Here is a 12,570-nt window from a genome sequence, read left to right on the forward strand (position 1 = left end):
CATCCCTAATAGAACATTAACGTTTAAAGGCAACTCTAAACAAATAGTTTTTTTTTTAACTTTGATTGAAAGTTTCAGCACTTTTACATCTTCTGGGAGTTTGTTCCAGATAAGTAGCGCATATGATTGAAAGTATTTTGTGTCTCAGCATAACTGTGTGGTATGGGAGCTGCACAGTACAGGAGAGGAAGGATTTAGCATGGGTGGTGACAACAGCTAAGTGGACTGTGGGATTCCATCTACAGGATTTGTACTCAGTAGCACAAGTCCAGAGAAGGACCAGAAGCATCTCCACTGATCCCACCAGGGCAAAGCACTGTTTGCCCCTCTTCCATTAGGTAAGCATTTCAGAAGCATCAAATCCAGAACTAATGAACTCAGAAACAGCTTCTTTGCAAGCCTGTGAGGGTTATTGCCCCTTGCTGAGAAGTTTGTGGTCCATGAAATATTACAATCACATTACTTTTATTGCCTATTTGCACACTCATTCTCAGGAACATTGAATTGTACATTTCTGTAAATGAAGCCTTAATATCACTGCACAAAAATTGCTTTGTCAGTTCAAATTAATTGAAGGAAGGATCAATTCATGCAAAATCACATCGGTTTATATTGTTCACAAAAGAATTCTGTAAATACTAAGTCTGTGGTGTCTGTTTGTCATATTATCCACGTAGATCCTAAGCCGGTGTCTACCTCAAAATAATTTTTTTATTTTCAGGTAATAGAAGGCTGACTTTGCTATTTTCTTTAAATGCCTTTGAAAATTTAGATCTGAGTCCATCACTACACCCAGATTCCAGGCCTGATCAGTGGTTACTATTTGAAACAACTGAAGCTGTGTTCTAACTATTGATGGTTCCTCCCTTGGCCAAAAAATTATTACTTCAGTTTTGTTTTTATTCAGAAAAACATCATTGAAAATCATTGTAAAAAGGTTAAGATTTCTTCTAAGCGTTCAGCGATTGAATGGGCACCAGTTTCCTGGTGACATGGTGATGCAGAGCTGTGTGTCGTCTGCATAGTTATGGCCACTTATGTTGTTTGTTTGTTTTTTATCAGCCATTTATATAGTTTTAATTTTCAGATAAAGCAGAAATTATTATTTTTTCCTTACATAAATTTACACAATTACAATGGGCAACGTTAAATTTAAAAGATCTGTTAATTAGGAAGTAATACACATGATCTTGTGAAAGGCGACAAGGGATGTAAGTTTCATCACCTCGTTTACCTGACTCCAACTGAAGTAATGGTACACATTGTGATAATCAACACCAATAAAATACACATTTTTGAATAAAAACTTCCCTTCATCTGGGTGTGAGTGGGGCCTCCTAGTGGTCCGCCACAACATAAGTTGTGTGTATGTAGCCATACACTACATGTATGGCTACATAAAAGCCATTTTCTGATCGACCTTAGCTATGGTCTGATTAAGGACGGGGAAACCCTCCAATAACTTTCGTAAGTGCTGCACCTCCAAAAACTGCCACTTTTTGCATTGCTTGAACTGCAACTTCCTTTCCCAACATAGCACCACCTGCTGCTGCACCTGCTGCACCTGCAGCTGCCCACATTAAATGACTTCCTGTAGGTGTCACCAGGCGTCCAAACTTGCGCCACCATAGTTTTCTCTGGGCCTCATCGTAAATGTTTTTGGTATAATAACCTCCATTTAACTCTACTGTCCTGTCTATGGCTTCAAGCAGATCAGCCACCTGAGTGTGATTTCCTCTGGTTGTATTGTCAAACACAGCATACCCAGCTTTACAGTCACTGGTAAGCTTCTTCAGATCTTCACTTTTGCACAAGTAGCTCTCAATGGTGTCTTTGAGGTCATCTCCTCTGGTGAAAACAACAATTGTGTACTTTGAGACTTCCTCACCAAAGTTTTCTGTAATCCACTCGACGGTATTCTTCTCCTCCTCTGTGGAGCGTACAGAGAGATTGATAACTAGCAGGAATATATGCGGTCCAGGAAGGGACAGTGTGATACAGTTCTCAATTTCACTTTTCAGCTCTTTCTCAGGAATGGATGTGTCAAACACCCCAGGAGTATCAACGACAGTCACTGTGCGGCCGTCCAGGTGGGTAATTTCTTTTTTGCATTTCTTAGTGACAGAGGAAGGAGACATTTCTTCGAGAAAACCTGTCCTTCCCAGGATGGTGTTACCTGTTGCACTTTTACCAGATCCGGTTTTGCCCAAGAGGACAATTCTCAGGTCTTTGACTGCACCAGACAAAGTGTGTTGAAAAATGAAAAAACAAAGTTTTATTCAGAGTCAGAAGGTTTAAACAACCATAAAAAAGATGTATCCTGTCTCAGGAATGAAGACATGCTTACCTTTAGATGAAGTCGATTCCATGTTGGATAAGATACAAAAGATAAAGCCAAAAACAGAAATCTGGACCAAACTAGACTTTAAGCAATAAAGGTAGGTCTGTACTTGACTCTAACCTCCTGATGTTTTATTTCAATTTCTATTCTTACTTCACTTCAGCAGTTCCTCGATAAGCCCTCATTAAACAGTCCTCCAGTGAATTGCTTGAAGGAGAAATGAAACCTAATAGCAGTTGTTTCTTGAAAAACGAAACTTACTATGGAGGGTCATGTTGACATTTATTACCTTCGACCTGTTTTGAAGTCTTCCTAGTCAAAATTAACATTCTGAGCCCCTAACACCCATGTATTAAAGGAGAAATATCAATGTGTCAATGTGAACATATATATATATATATATATATATATACACTAGGGCTGGGCAACGATTAAAATATTTAATCGCGATTAATCGCACTGATTAATCGCGATTAATCGCGATTAATCGCATTGTATTTACAAACTCCAAGAATGAATTCAAAAGTAGTGTAAAGAGCACTTTTATTTTAATGTTCTGCTGCCATATGAACAAAAGTGTTGTAACATTTGTAGCACTTATCAGTAACACATATTTAGTGTAAAGCTCAACTTAAACATGTAAAACAAAAAATAGCAATAATAATAAATTAAAGCTTATTGCCACTGACAGGGAATTCTCTTTATGGGGAAAAAATCTACCAAAAACAGGCAATATCTGAGGTAACAGCAGGGAGCAGCATTACCATTTTATGTTCAATACCAAAGTTTAACTTGGCAGTGGTTCCAACTAACTTGTTTCTGTCATATTCCATGCTGGAAGAACTTTAAACTGAAATGCTTGCTAACTCGATATGCTTGCGTTTATTTGACGTTGACACGCGGTTTTTTGTTGTTGCTTTCTCGCGCGCATATAGTGAATGGCAGGGAAAAACAGGCAAAAACACATGGATACTTTGAAACGAGAAGCGACTTCACCGACGGCGTCGATGCAGACCCCCCCCCCGCTCCGCTCCGCTCCGCTCCGCACAAAACTTGTTCTGGCCGCCAACTCACCGCCTCGCCTCGCCTCGCCTAAGCTCGCTCGCGGTACCTGCGGGAAACACCGCCTTCCGCATGTCAGCTGTGTTTTTTTTCCGGCCAGCACCTTTCTTCCTCTTTGAATCTGAGGCTGGGCTGACAGCGAGGTTATTGGCGCATTATCGCCACCTACTGTTCTGATTCAAACCCCTACACCGCAGCAACAGACCTTCACAAAATAAAAGCATGTGACCAACATGCGTTAACGCGCGTTAAAGAAAATATCGCCGTTAATAGTCTAATGAGTTAACGCGAAATTAACGCGTTAACTTGCCCAGCCCTAATATACACACATATATTGATCTCTAAAATGGTCATTATGACTTGTATTAGGGATGGAGATCTGAAATAAGACTTCATCCTCATCAGAATTCACTTCTGGACATCCAGAATGTTTATTTCACATAGGAGGAATGGCATTTTAGATATCCGGAAGTAAAACCCCAATACACATGAATGGGGAAAGTGATGTCATACAAGTAAGAATTATATTCAAAATGCTTGAAATGTTGATTTTAAACTGAAGATACTCTAGTGATCTACAAATGGAATGAAAGAGAGGCGTGCTTTGAATAAATGTAAATACGGTCTGCCACATACACAGCAGCTAACAGCCAAACAGGGTTTATTCCCAGTATTATGAAACGCAGCTAGTATTTTGTTCGGAGCTCTAGTCTTTGATCTGTCATGACGCAATTTCACCAGTTTCACATCTTTAAAATAAGATGACAATTAAATCTGATATAGTTTTAGCTGGCAAACTTTTTTTTCATTCTTAAAGTTGGTTAAACATGGAGTTTGCATGTTCTCCCTGTGCATGTGTGGGTTCTCTCCGGGTACTCCGACTTCCTCCCACAGTCCAAAAACATGACTGTTAGGTTAATCGTCCTCTCTAAATTCTCCTTAGGTGTGAGTGTGTGCGAGAATGGTTGTTTGTCCTGTTTGTCCCAGTGGCGGCTCAGTGTGAACAATCATCTGCCTCGACCGACTGGGGGTTAGAGAAGACAGAGCAGAGACACAATAAGAGAGACAAAAAAGCACAGAAGCACACATTGATCCAGTAATCTGTTCTATATTAGATGGTAATAGCGGGTGATCTGTCTTCCCTGGATGGTGTCACAACTAACAGAACGCCAGACCAGGTGCACCTACTATGAAGGGAAAAAAATGACACCACATTTTTCTTAGTTAAAAAACAAACAAACATTTGAAGACCATGCCTTTCCTCCTACCAAACAGTAATGCACTACTTTGTGCTGGTCTATTAAATAAAATCCCCACTAAAACACATTGAGGTCTGTGGTTTTCAGGAGACAAAATGTGGAAAAGTTCAGGAGCATGAGCGCTTTTGTTATAGATAATAACATCAGGAAAAATAACTTGATCTTCGTACTGGGATCAACAAATTGGTAGGAGCTTCTAAATGAACTCCATCTTTCACTCTTTCGACCACCCACCCCAAGTTTATGAGATGACAACATGGTGGTCGCCAGCTGCGTCTGTAACAAAGTCTTCTTGTGTCCCTCCGCTGTCATGGGATGGCTTTTCTTTTTGTCCAATCAACTAGCTGTGTTGTATTTTCTGTGTGAGTATATTTAGTATGCAGTATTACGCGGCTGCCCTCCCACGCCAACCCTGTGATCTGTGGTGGGACAAGCTGCCCTGTCAAAACAGCAGAGGCGCCACTTCTGACATCTAGAAGTCTGCGGGGGGACTGTGGATGTAGAAACACACAGAGGATCGTCGAGACGCCCGTGGACCTCTGGATAAAAGTACGTTTGACAAATATAGTTACTTTAAGATGTGTCGCTACAAACTATACTTTCTAAAAGATTGTTTCTTCTATATACAGTAGCTGACAGGTGCTGAAGAAGAGAGGGGACACTGAAGATCTTACTGGCTGGCCAAGAGTTAAGTAGATAAGAGGCTCCTGTCAGTAGTTGATCACTATAGAGAAAAAAACAGGACTGGTGTTGGGAGTTTCTGAACCCATTGGCAGCGAACCTTTCCTGAACAACCATGGCATCAACGGGTCTGCAGGTGCTGGGCTTGGTGCTGGCCCTGCTGGGTTGGGTGTGTGGGGCTTTGGTGTGCGCGGCTCCGCTGTGGCGTGTCTCAGCCTTCGTGGGGGGAGAGTTAGTGATTGCCCAGGTGTTGTGGGAGGGTCTGTGGATGAACTGTTTGTCTCAGACCACAGGCCACATCCAGTGCAAGACCTATGACTCCACCTTGGCCCTCCCCACTTCTGCCCAAGTGGCGCGATGCTTGACGTTTCTCTCCCTGCTTCTCGGCGTCCTGGCCGTCATGCTCGGTGTAGCCGGGGCCAAGTGTACGCACTGCATGGGCGACGGCAAGCAGGCCTCCAAAGCCCGACTGGCCAGGATAGCAGGGGTGCTCCTAATTGTGGCTGGCCTCGCCTACTTGACGCCCATCTGTTGGACTGCCTATGCCACGATCAGGGACTTCTATGATCCAAATATCGCAGCGCCTTTAAAGAGAGAACTGGGGCCCGCGTTGTACCTGGGGTGGGGGGCCAGCGTGCTGCTCCTGCTCAGCGGAGCTCTGCTTCACGTCGGATCCTCTGCACCAGGCGGAAGAGTGGTCCCCGTCTCTGGAGCTGCAGCGAAGCCCGGCCCGTCCACGGGGACAGCAGGAGAGGTGAAGCAGCAGGAGAAGTCATTTGTATGAAATCACTATGTTGGACTCATGTAAAATACACAGTTTTAAATTACATGCTTGTAAAAGCTCCGTCTGTAGAAAGTATTTTTCCCTTCTACGCATCATAAGTCGAATTTCTTCAAACGGGCTAACTTTATGTCCAGTTCTACCTGCAGTCCTGCTATGAAGGCAGTCTGAGAATAATGCTTCTAGATGGGCTTTCATAGCAACAATACATCTTTAGAGTCTCACTAACAACGACAGTTTAGTTAAAAGCTCTTCACACTCCTGGCAGATTTAGGTTTACGTTTCTGTTCTGACTCGAACTCAATAGGTTTTAGACCTATTCTAATATATTGCAGTGGTCCAACTAGAGTCTCGGCTTAAATTTGATATCGAAGGAGGAAGCTAAAGATTAGGGTTATGGCAAGTGGGCCTTCTCCCCATCAAAGACTTGGAGCTCTTCACCAAAGCAGATTAGTCAAAATACCAGTGGAAATGTGCAAAAAAGAAAAGCTAACAAGGATTATTTCCATTGATTAATGGGATGGGTATAAATCATTTTGGACATGCCATTTCTTTATTCAAATATAAATAAAAAGCTTTTTCCAAGCTGAAGTTCTTTTTATATTTCTTTCTTATCTTCTGGCAGCCGTCTGTCACATTTTGTATCGGAAAAAAGAAAGAAAGTTGCTTACATTAAAATAAATCTGAATTTGCCAGCAGTGTGAATGATTTTTTCGGTTTATGGGCATGTCTAGTTGTGGACATGTTAATGCACAAAAAGAAGGATTACTCACTTTACTTTGAGGGCTTTGTGTTGGAGTAGGAGTTGAAATGAGCCGTGGGAGGATTTTAAATGTTTTAATGGTCACTAATGTGCGTGGTTTACATTTCTCAGATTCCCCTCTGCCTCTGCCTGTGTTTGTATTTGTGTGTGTGCATAAATGTGTGTGTGGGTGGTCTGTGTAATAAAGGCTAGTGTGCACTGAACATCATCATATGCTGGGGTTTTTGAGGAGAATACTGTTTTTTTTTTTTATTTATCAGTGCGCTTGTTCTTTAGACATTTTTTCTTTAATGTGTACCTTTATTCTTATTAAACAATATAAATTAATTAACAATAGCTGCCCCTCTTTGATGTACAGTACATTTATGTAAAAAAAAAGTAAGATTAAGTATTTATTCATGCAAAATGTCATTATTTCGAGAAGCAGTGGGTTTATTCTCATTGTAAAGCAAATTTGAAAACAAAATAACTTTGGTTTATTGAAGCAATTGGTATTCTAAATAAGTTTTGTGTTCCTAATTTCATAATTTTATGTAGAATAAGTTAAGAAGTTAATGAGCAACTACCTAATTTTGAGATGTACATGTTCATAATGATTCATCTGGCAAATGTGTCCCCAGTTAGGAACCCAGTCCAGTGTGGTGTCCATATTTGTTGCTGATACTTTATTAGATCTCAAACAAACCACTAAACATGATTAAATTGAAGAAGTTATATTTAATAAGGAAGTGTAAACATAACTAAAAACTAAATCTGAAAAACAGATGTCACCTCGGTTGAAAATAATTGTATTTAATTTAAAACCTAGAAACAGTTTTTTAGAATATTGTTTGAGTTGTGCAGTGTTAGCAGTCATTTCAGTCTTAAAGTAAATACTCAGTTTAATTAATTGTTTCTCTGTAGTATCCTGTGTTTCTTATTGGGGGGGACTTTATTTGGTCACTGGTCCTCAGCATCCTCAGCATGTTCTGAAGGTTCCCTATCCTCAGTCCAGCTATTGTCCATGTTGCCAAGCCTTGTGTGATCAAATTAACATTTACATTTCCAGTCAGTTTACCGCAACTCATCATTAGTTTAAATGTGATAATTTGATCATATGATTTCTATCTTTATTTTGTGTATGTCTGTTTTAAACATCTCTAAAGCCCCTCGTGTTACTCTTGACTGTATTTGCTCTATAAATAAAGTTTGATTGATTCCTAATTGTTTTCATGATCAATGTGCGTATTCTATATTGTATTCTCTATAAAAATGGATATGTGGCCACTTTTCTTGGTAATTTCTGAAGCTCACTCAAACTGATTGAAGTCCAATAATTTTTATTTGGTTCAGGATTTTATGAAAGTCATCTTATCAGTCTCATGTCTGCCTGCTTAACCCATTTCAACAACAGTGCTTGATAAGCCCTGCCCTTGACTTCTCCAAACTTCCATTGTCTCATCGTGGTTAAACAGCTCAGTCTTTGTCTTGTGGAACCATAAAAGTTTTTTCCAGAAAAATGGTCCTTTTGGGGAGCCGCAAATCTCTTTTGCATGTTCAGTGAAAGATTTGCTCCAGCAGTTTCCAGTTAATGGCATGCCTGAACCTTGGTTTTAACAGAATTGTACGTTAACATATGGATCTATTTTCATTCGACTGGGTGATAGCGTTCTTTTCCTGACCTTGTCAAAAAGATGTTGCATAGTCTTAGCTTTTACTTACATGCAACAGGTTGAACTGATGAGCTTAAAATGTAAATTTGCTTCAAAGTGGCTCCAAAAGACTGTCAATCTGTTTAGTTCCTTGGACTAATGTACTTTTGTGAGTATTCGTCAATTCCAAGAATGCTGTAAGATTTAAAATTAATGTATTAGCCAGCATACATAATTTTAAACCTGTGCATGAAATCAGATCCATACTGAATTCCCTCTTGTAAACCAGATTAGTTTTATGATTTACTTAAGTCATGTGTATAATAACTAGCCCCTGGAAAGCAAAGGGTTCATACAGATTGTTGAAAGCCTGAAATTATTATGATAATAATGCCCATACTGAGAAAAATATCTGGAACTGTAGATGCAAACCAAAAAATTTCATGATCATGTAATTCAAAAGCTTAACAACAATGAGTTAGGAATGTTAATACATAAGTAAATACATACAATCTTAATGCTGCAAATGTCCTGACACAAAGTAAAGTGTTGTTGTTGTCATGGTGAATCTGACCTTAAGTGATTTCCCTTGAGTAAAACATCACACTTGTCTTTTGTCATTGATCCTTACAGCCCAGTTTGTCCTTCCCAGCACTTCCTCTGTTCTTCATCAAACGATAACTGTTGATTCTAGAATACTCTTCTAAATACTACTTTTTCACACTTCTTCTTCGTGTTCGTTTATTTTTTTTTTTTTTTACAATATGTTCCTTTTTCTCCAAGATTTTTTTTGTCATAAGTACATAATTGGTATTGGTTCTTTACCGGTTGCTTCAAAGTAAATTGCCTTTGTGAAACTGTCTAAGTATCTGCGTAAAAAAAACATTTGTGTAGCATAAAAGTATGTATTAGACGCAGCTCTGAATTGTCTCCATTTCACGCCTGAATTTTAGGTTTTGAATAAAGATACGCAGTAATAACAGATATACTCCACTAGAGGGCAGTAGATGCTCACTAGCTGTCACCGAGTCACTTTTAGGCAGTATTAAGGGCGATTATCCTCTATAAAACAGCCACATTTGATGACTTATTTAAATTTTACAAAAGACTGGATAAATTTCGGATTCATTACGACTGTTTTTATTGCCATTTACCAAATATGTGGCCATTTTGGTGTTTGAGTTGTCTCATTCCATTTGACATTACAAGACTTTTTTTTTTTTTTTCCCCCCCAAGTCCCATTTTCAAACCAACTTTTATTGCTCAGCTCAATTTATCCAGTTCCCAGCAGTGAATAAGGCAGGCATGCCTGTATGTAATCTACTCTGAGTTGTGCAAGTGCCACTCAAGTCAGCACACGTCGATGTTTTTAACTGCAGAACTTTCATGTGCAAAAAAAAGAGTAGAGTATAAAGACATGGCACAAAAATTACACCCTACAACTACACTAAATCCAATATTGCACTATATGAGTAGTTATAAATCAAAGAGAAGAGGCCAAAATGTAGATGTTTGTAAAAGCAAAGTATGCCTGAAAAAGCCTAGATAATTAAAAAGGTACACATAGAAACCATATCATTTAAAAATTTACTTTTATTTCAGAGTGATTCTCGTTACAACTGCAAAAGGAAAACTTTTTAGACATGTCTGCATAAACTGCAAGTTTTCTGTGTCCTTCCCCTTTTTGCTGCCCAAGTCTTCCCGTTCTTATGTGCAACACAGATCACTGAGACTTCTTTTTAAAGCCAAAGGACACATAGACAACATATAAATACGTATATTTTTTCAGTCCTCTTTCACTAAAATGAAGAACAACTTCAAGTTTATTTCCACCCTTCTCCATCTTGTTTTGACTCAACATGACCATGACCCCTGTGCTGCTCAAACTCTCAGCCTGTACTGTTTCAAGTGAAAACAAAGAAATGCATTCACGTGGCAGCTGGGTGTCATTCAGCTTTTCAGGAAGCATAAAGTACTTTTTCATTTGCTTTTAACTATACTCATTTTCACTTGTGTTACACGCGTGCAGTGCAGTCTTGTCCACCTCAAAAATGACGTCTGTGTCTCCAAGAGTCTCTGCAAATAAAAGCTGATCGACTATTAGTCCACCAGCCTTTCACATGATCCACTGTTTGAGTACCAGTGTCAACAGAAGTTTACAGATTAAAAAAAAAAAAACGTCTTTACTGGAATCTGAGATTTTAACTACTTTCATCCTTTCTTATATGACACTTTTAAAGTAGCATATCTCACCATTTGATCTCATTCCCTAAACCTCTTGCATAAGATATTAAGCTACCTGTGAGTAAAAAGGATAGAAAGTTAGCAAACTGGACTGACAACCTATAATTATCCCATTAAACACAAAGGCAAGAGAGAGAAATATTGGTCAAAAGAATCAAACTGAAAACACACCCAAGTAATAGTTAGCACATAAACTGGGTTTCTGATCGTATTTTTCATTTCTCAAGAACAAATGGAGGTATCTGAAGCACAGTTGTTCCCGTATGTAAAAGAGCTAAATCCTGAAAGCCTTGCATTCGTGTCTCCTACATATTTGTGTAAAAATTTGATGTTTGCCTGTTTAAAAAAATAAAACAGCTTACACTGAAAACTAAATGCATCAAACAGATGGGCTGAGTTGCTCAAATTTCATACAGTTGTGCGATCCGTACTACAGATTGCATTGGGTTCTCCTAATGTAAAACGTGGCAGCTATACGTTGAAGGGAAAAGGAATGTGAAAGTCATGCACAACAAGCAACGTACCAACTGTTTCAGCCTAACTAACATACCTGAAACATACGTGACAGTAAACCTGTTCTTGAAAGCATTAGTTTCCATGCGGCACCCCTATCTGCACAAAAGTGCTCGTAAGTTTCCGAGACTACCTCAGCTTTTGATGTAGACGTTGTCGTCTTTAAGGCTGCTACAAAGATGAACGGATAAAATACTACTAAAAAAAAAATCTGCTTTTTCTGTCAACCATGCTTACCTCCAACAGGTAATGACGCACAGTGAGTCAGAGATTTTTAGATTCTGGCCCGGTGTCACAGAGGCGACAAAGAGATAACATCTTTGAAAAGAAGAAGGATAAAAACTAAAAATCAACGACAGACCGTATGAAGTATCAGGACTGGGATGAAAATATTTTTCTAAAAAAAAAAAGCCCCTAATTCAGACTGAAATGAGGAAAAAAATAACTATTTGGAGAAGAGACATTGACATAAGTTTCAGGACCACGCATAAATGGTCCTGAAACCATTTATGCATGGGGTCATCTTCCTGTCAAAGGGAGTGGCTCCCTTGGAATTTTGCCTGAAAACAGTGTCATGCATACCAGGAAGTGGATCAAGAAATCTCACAGGAGAAAATTTGCTCAATTCAGGAGCAATTTAGCAGTGAACAATTTAGCTATTTTTGCAACGACACGGAAGGGATAATTAAGGGGCTTGGGGACCAAAACATTGAAATTGGCCAGGAAACTTCCCAGTTCACAATTCCATTGAGAAGCCATTAAACTAACTTTATAAACTTGTAAGTCTAAGTATTAGGGGTAAAAATCACCAGCTTTGTAACAATACAATGTTATTTTGATTTGTTTGGATGACAATACAATATTTGCAAATAAAACAAAGTCTGCTACGATTTCCGATCAATATGATGCCATATCGTCGGCTCACCTAACACTATTATCTACATTGATATCAACTCACATAAAACAAATATGATTTGACAATTTATTTCTAAAATCTTACAGGTATCAGGCTTTTAAACATAAGCATTCTTCTAATTTTAAATTATTGATAATAATATTTCACTTGTTAAATATAGTCTCAAACCTGAATTTCAAAATAAAGGCGTATCTTAAAAGTTATGATATGGATCGATATTTTCATTTTGGATTGTCAATCTTTACATTGACTTATCGATGTGGATCAATGTATTGTTACACCACTAGCAAGGAAAGCCTTTGAAATCTAATGCTGAATTTCATTTTATTTCAACTTCTCAGCATTTTTGTAAAAAAAAGAGACTTATCAGTTTCAAAAT

The 12,570-nt window shown here is 38.8% G+C and overlaps 2 protein-coding genes across 4 annotated transcripts; one reads left to right on the forward strand and one right to left on the reverse strand.

The window, feature by feature from the left end:
- Positions 1 to 1,200: 1,200 nt before the first annotated feature.
- On the reverse strand, positions 1,201 to 2,510 carry LOC105918825 (GTPase IMAP family member 4). 2 transcript variants are annotated; one of them, XM_036137288.1, is made up of 3 exons: positions 2,348 to 2,510; positions 2,177 to 2,233; positions 1,201 to 1,930 (listed from the first exon to the last, which is right to left on the reverse strand). In XM_036137288.1, the coding sequence occupies exons 1-3, from the start codon at positions 2,367 to 2,369 to the stop codon at positions 1,437 to 1,439; spliced, it is 573 nt and encodes a 190-aa protein (XP_035993181.1). In that variant the 5' UTR covers positions 2,370 to 2,510; the 3' UTR covers positions 1,201 to 1,436. The 2 variants fall into 2 exon arrangements, with proteins under 2 accessions (XP_035993181.1, XP_035993180.1); XM_036137287.1 differs by having other exon boundaries at positions 1,201 to 2,233.
- A 2,132-nt stretch (positions 2,511 to 4,642) lies between these two features.
- On the forward strand, positions 4,643 to 8,090 carry LOC105918834 (claudin-9). 2 transcript variants are annotated; one of them, XM_036137289.1, is made up of 2 exons: positions 4,643 to 5,211; positions 5,292 to 8,090. In XM_036137289.1, the coding sequence occupies exon 2, from the start codon at positions 5,459 to 5,461 to the stop codon at positions 6,125 to 6,127; it is 669 nt and encodes a 222-aa protein (XP_035993182.1). In that variant the 5' UTR covers positions 4,643 to 5,211; positions 5,292 to 5,458; the 3' UTR covers positions 6,128 to 8,090. The 2 variants fall into 2 exon arrangements, with proteins under 2 accessions (XP_035993182.1, XP_012709448.2); XM_012853994.3 differs by having other exon boundaries at positions 5,295 to 8,090.
- Positions 8,091 to 12,570: the final 4,480 nt, after the last annotated feature.

The sequence above is a fragment of the Fundulus heteroclitus genome, chromosome 5, assembly GCF_011125445.2.
Source record: "Fundulus heteroclitus isolate FHET01 chromosome 5, MU-UCD_Fhet_4.1, whole genome shotgun sequence".
In the NCBI taxonomy this organism is placed as follows: domain Eukaryota; kingdom Metazoa; phylum Chordata; class Actinopteri; order Cyprinodontiformes; family Fundulidae; genus Fundulus; species Fundulus heteroclitus.

Bases quoted from the DNA above. Each gene is read 5' to 3' on its own strand.
- LOC105918825 (XM_036137287.1), bottom strand. From the start codon at position 2,369: ATGGAATCGACTTCATCTAAAG. The intron at 2,234-2,347 runs GTAAGCATGTCT...TGTCTGGTGCAG, and splicing joins GGAATCGACTTCATCTAAAG to TCAAAGACCTGAGAATTGTC.
- LOC105918834 (XM_036137289.1), top strand. From the start codon at position 5,459: ATGGCATCAACGGGTCTGCAGGTGCTGGGCTTGGTGCTGGCCCTGCTG.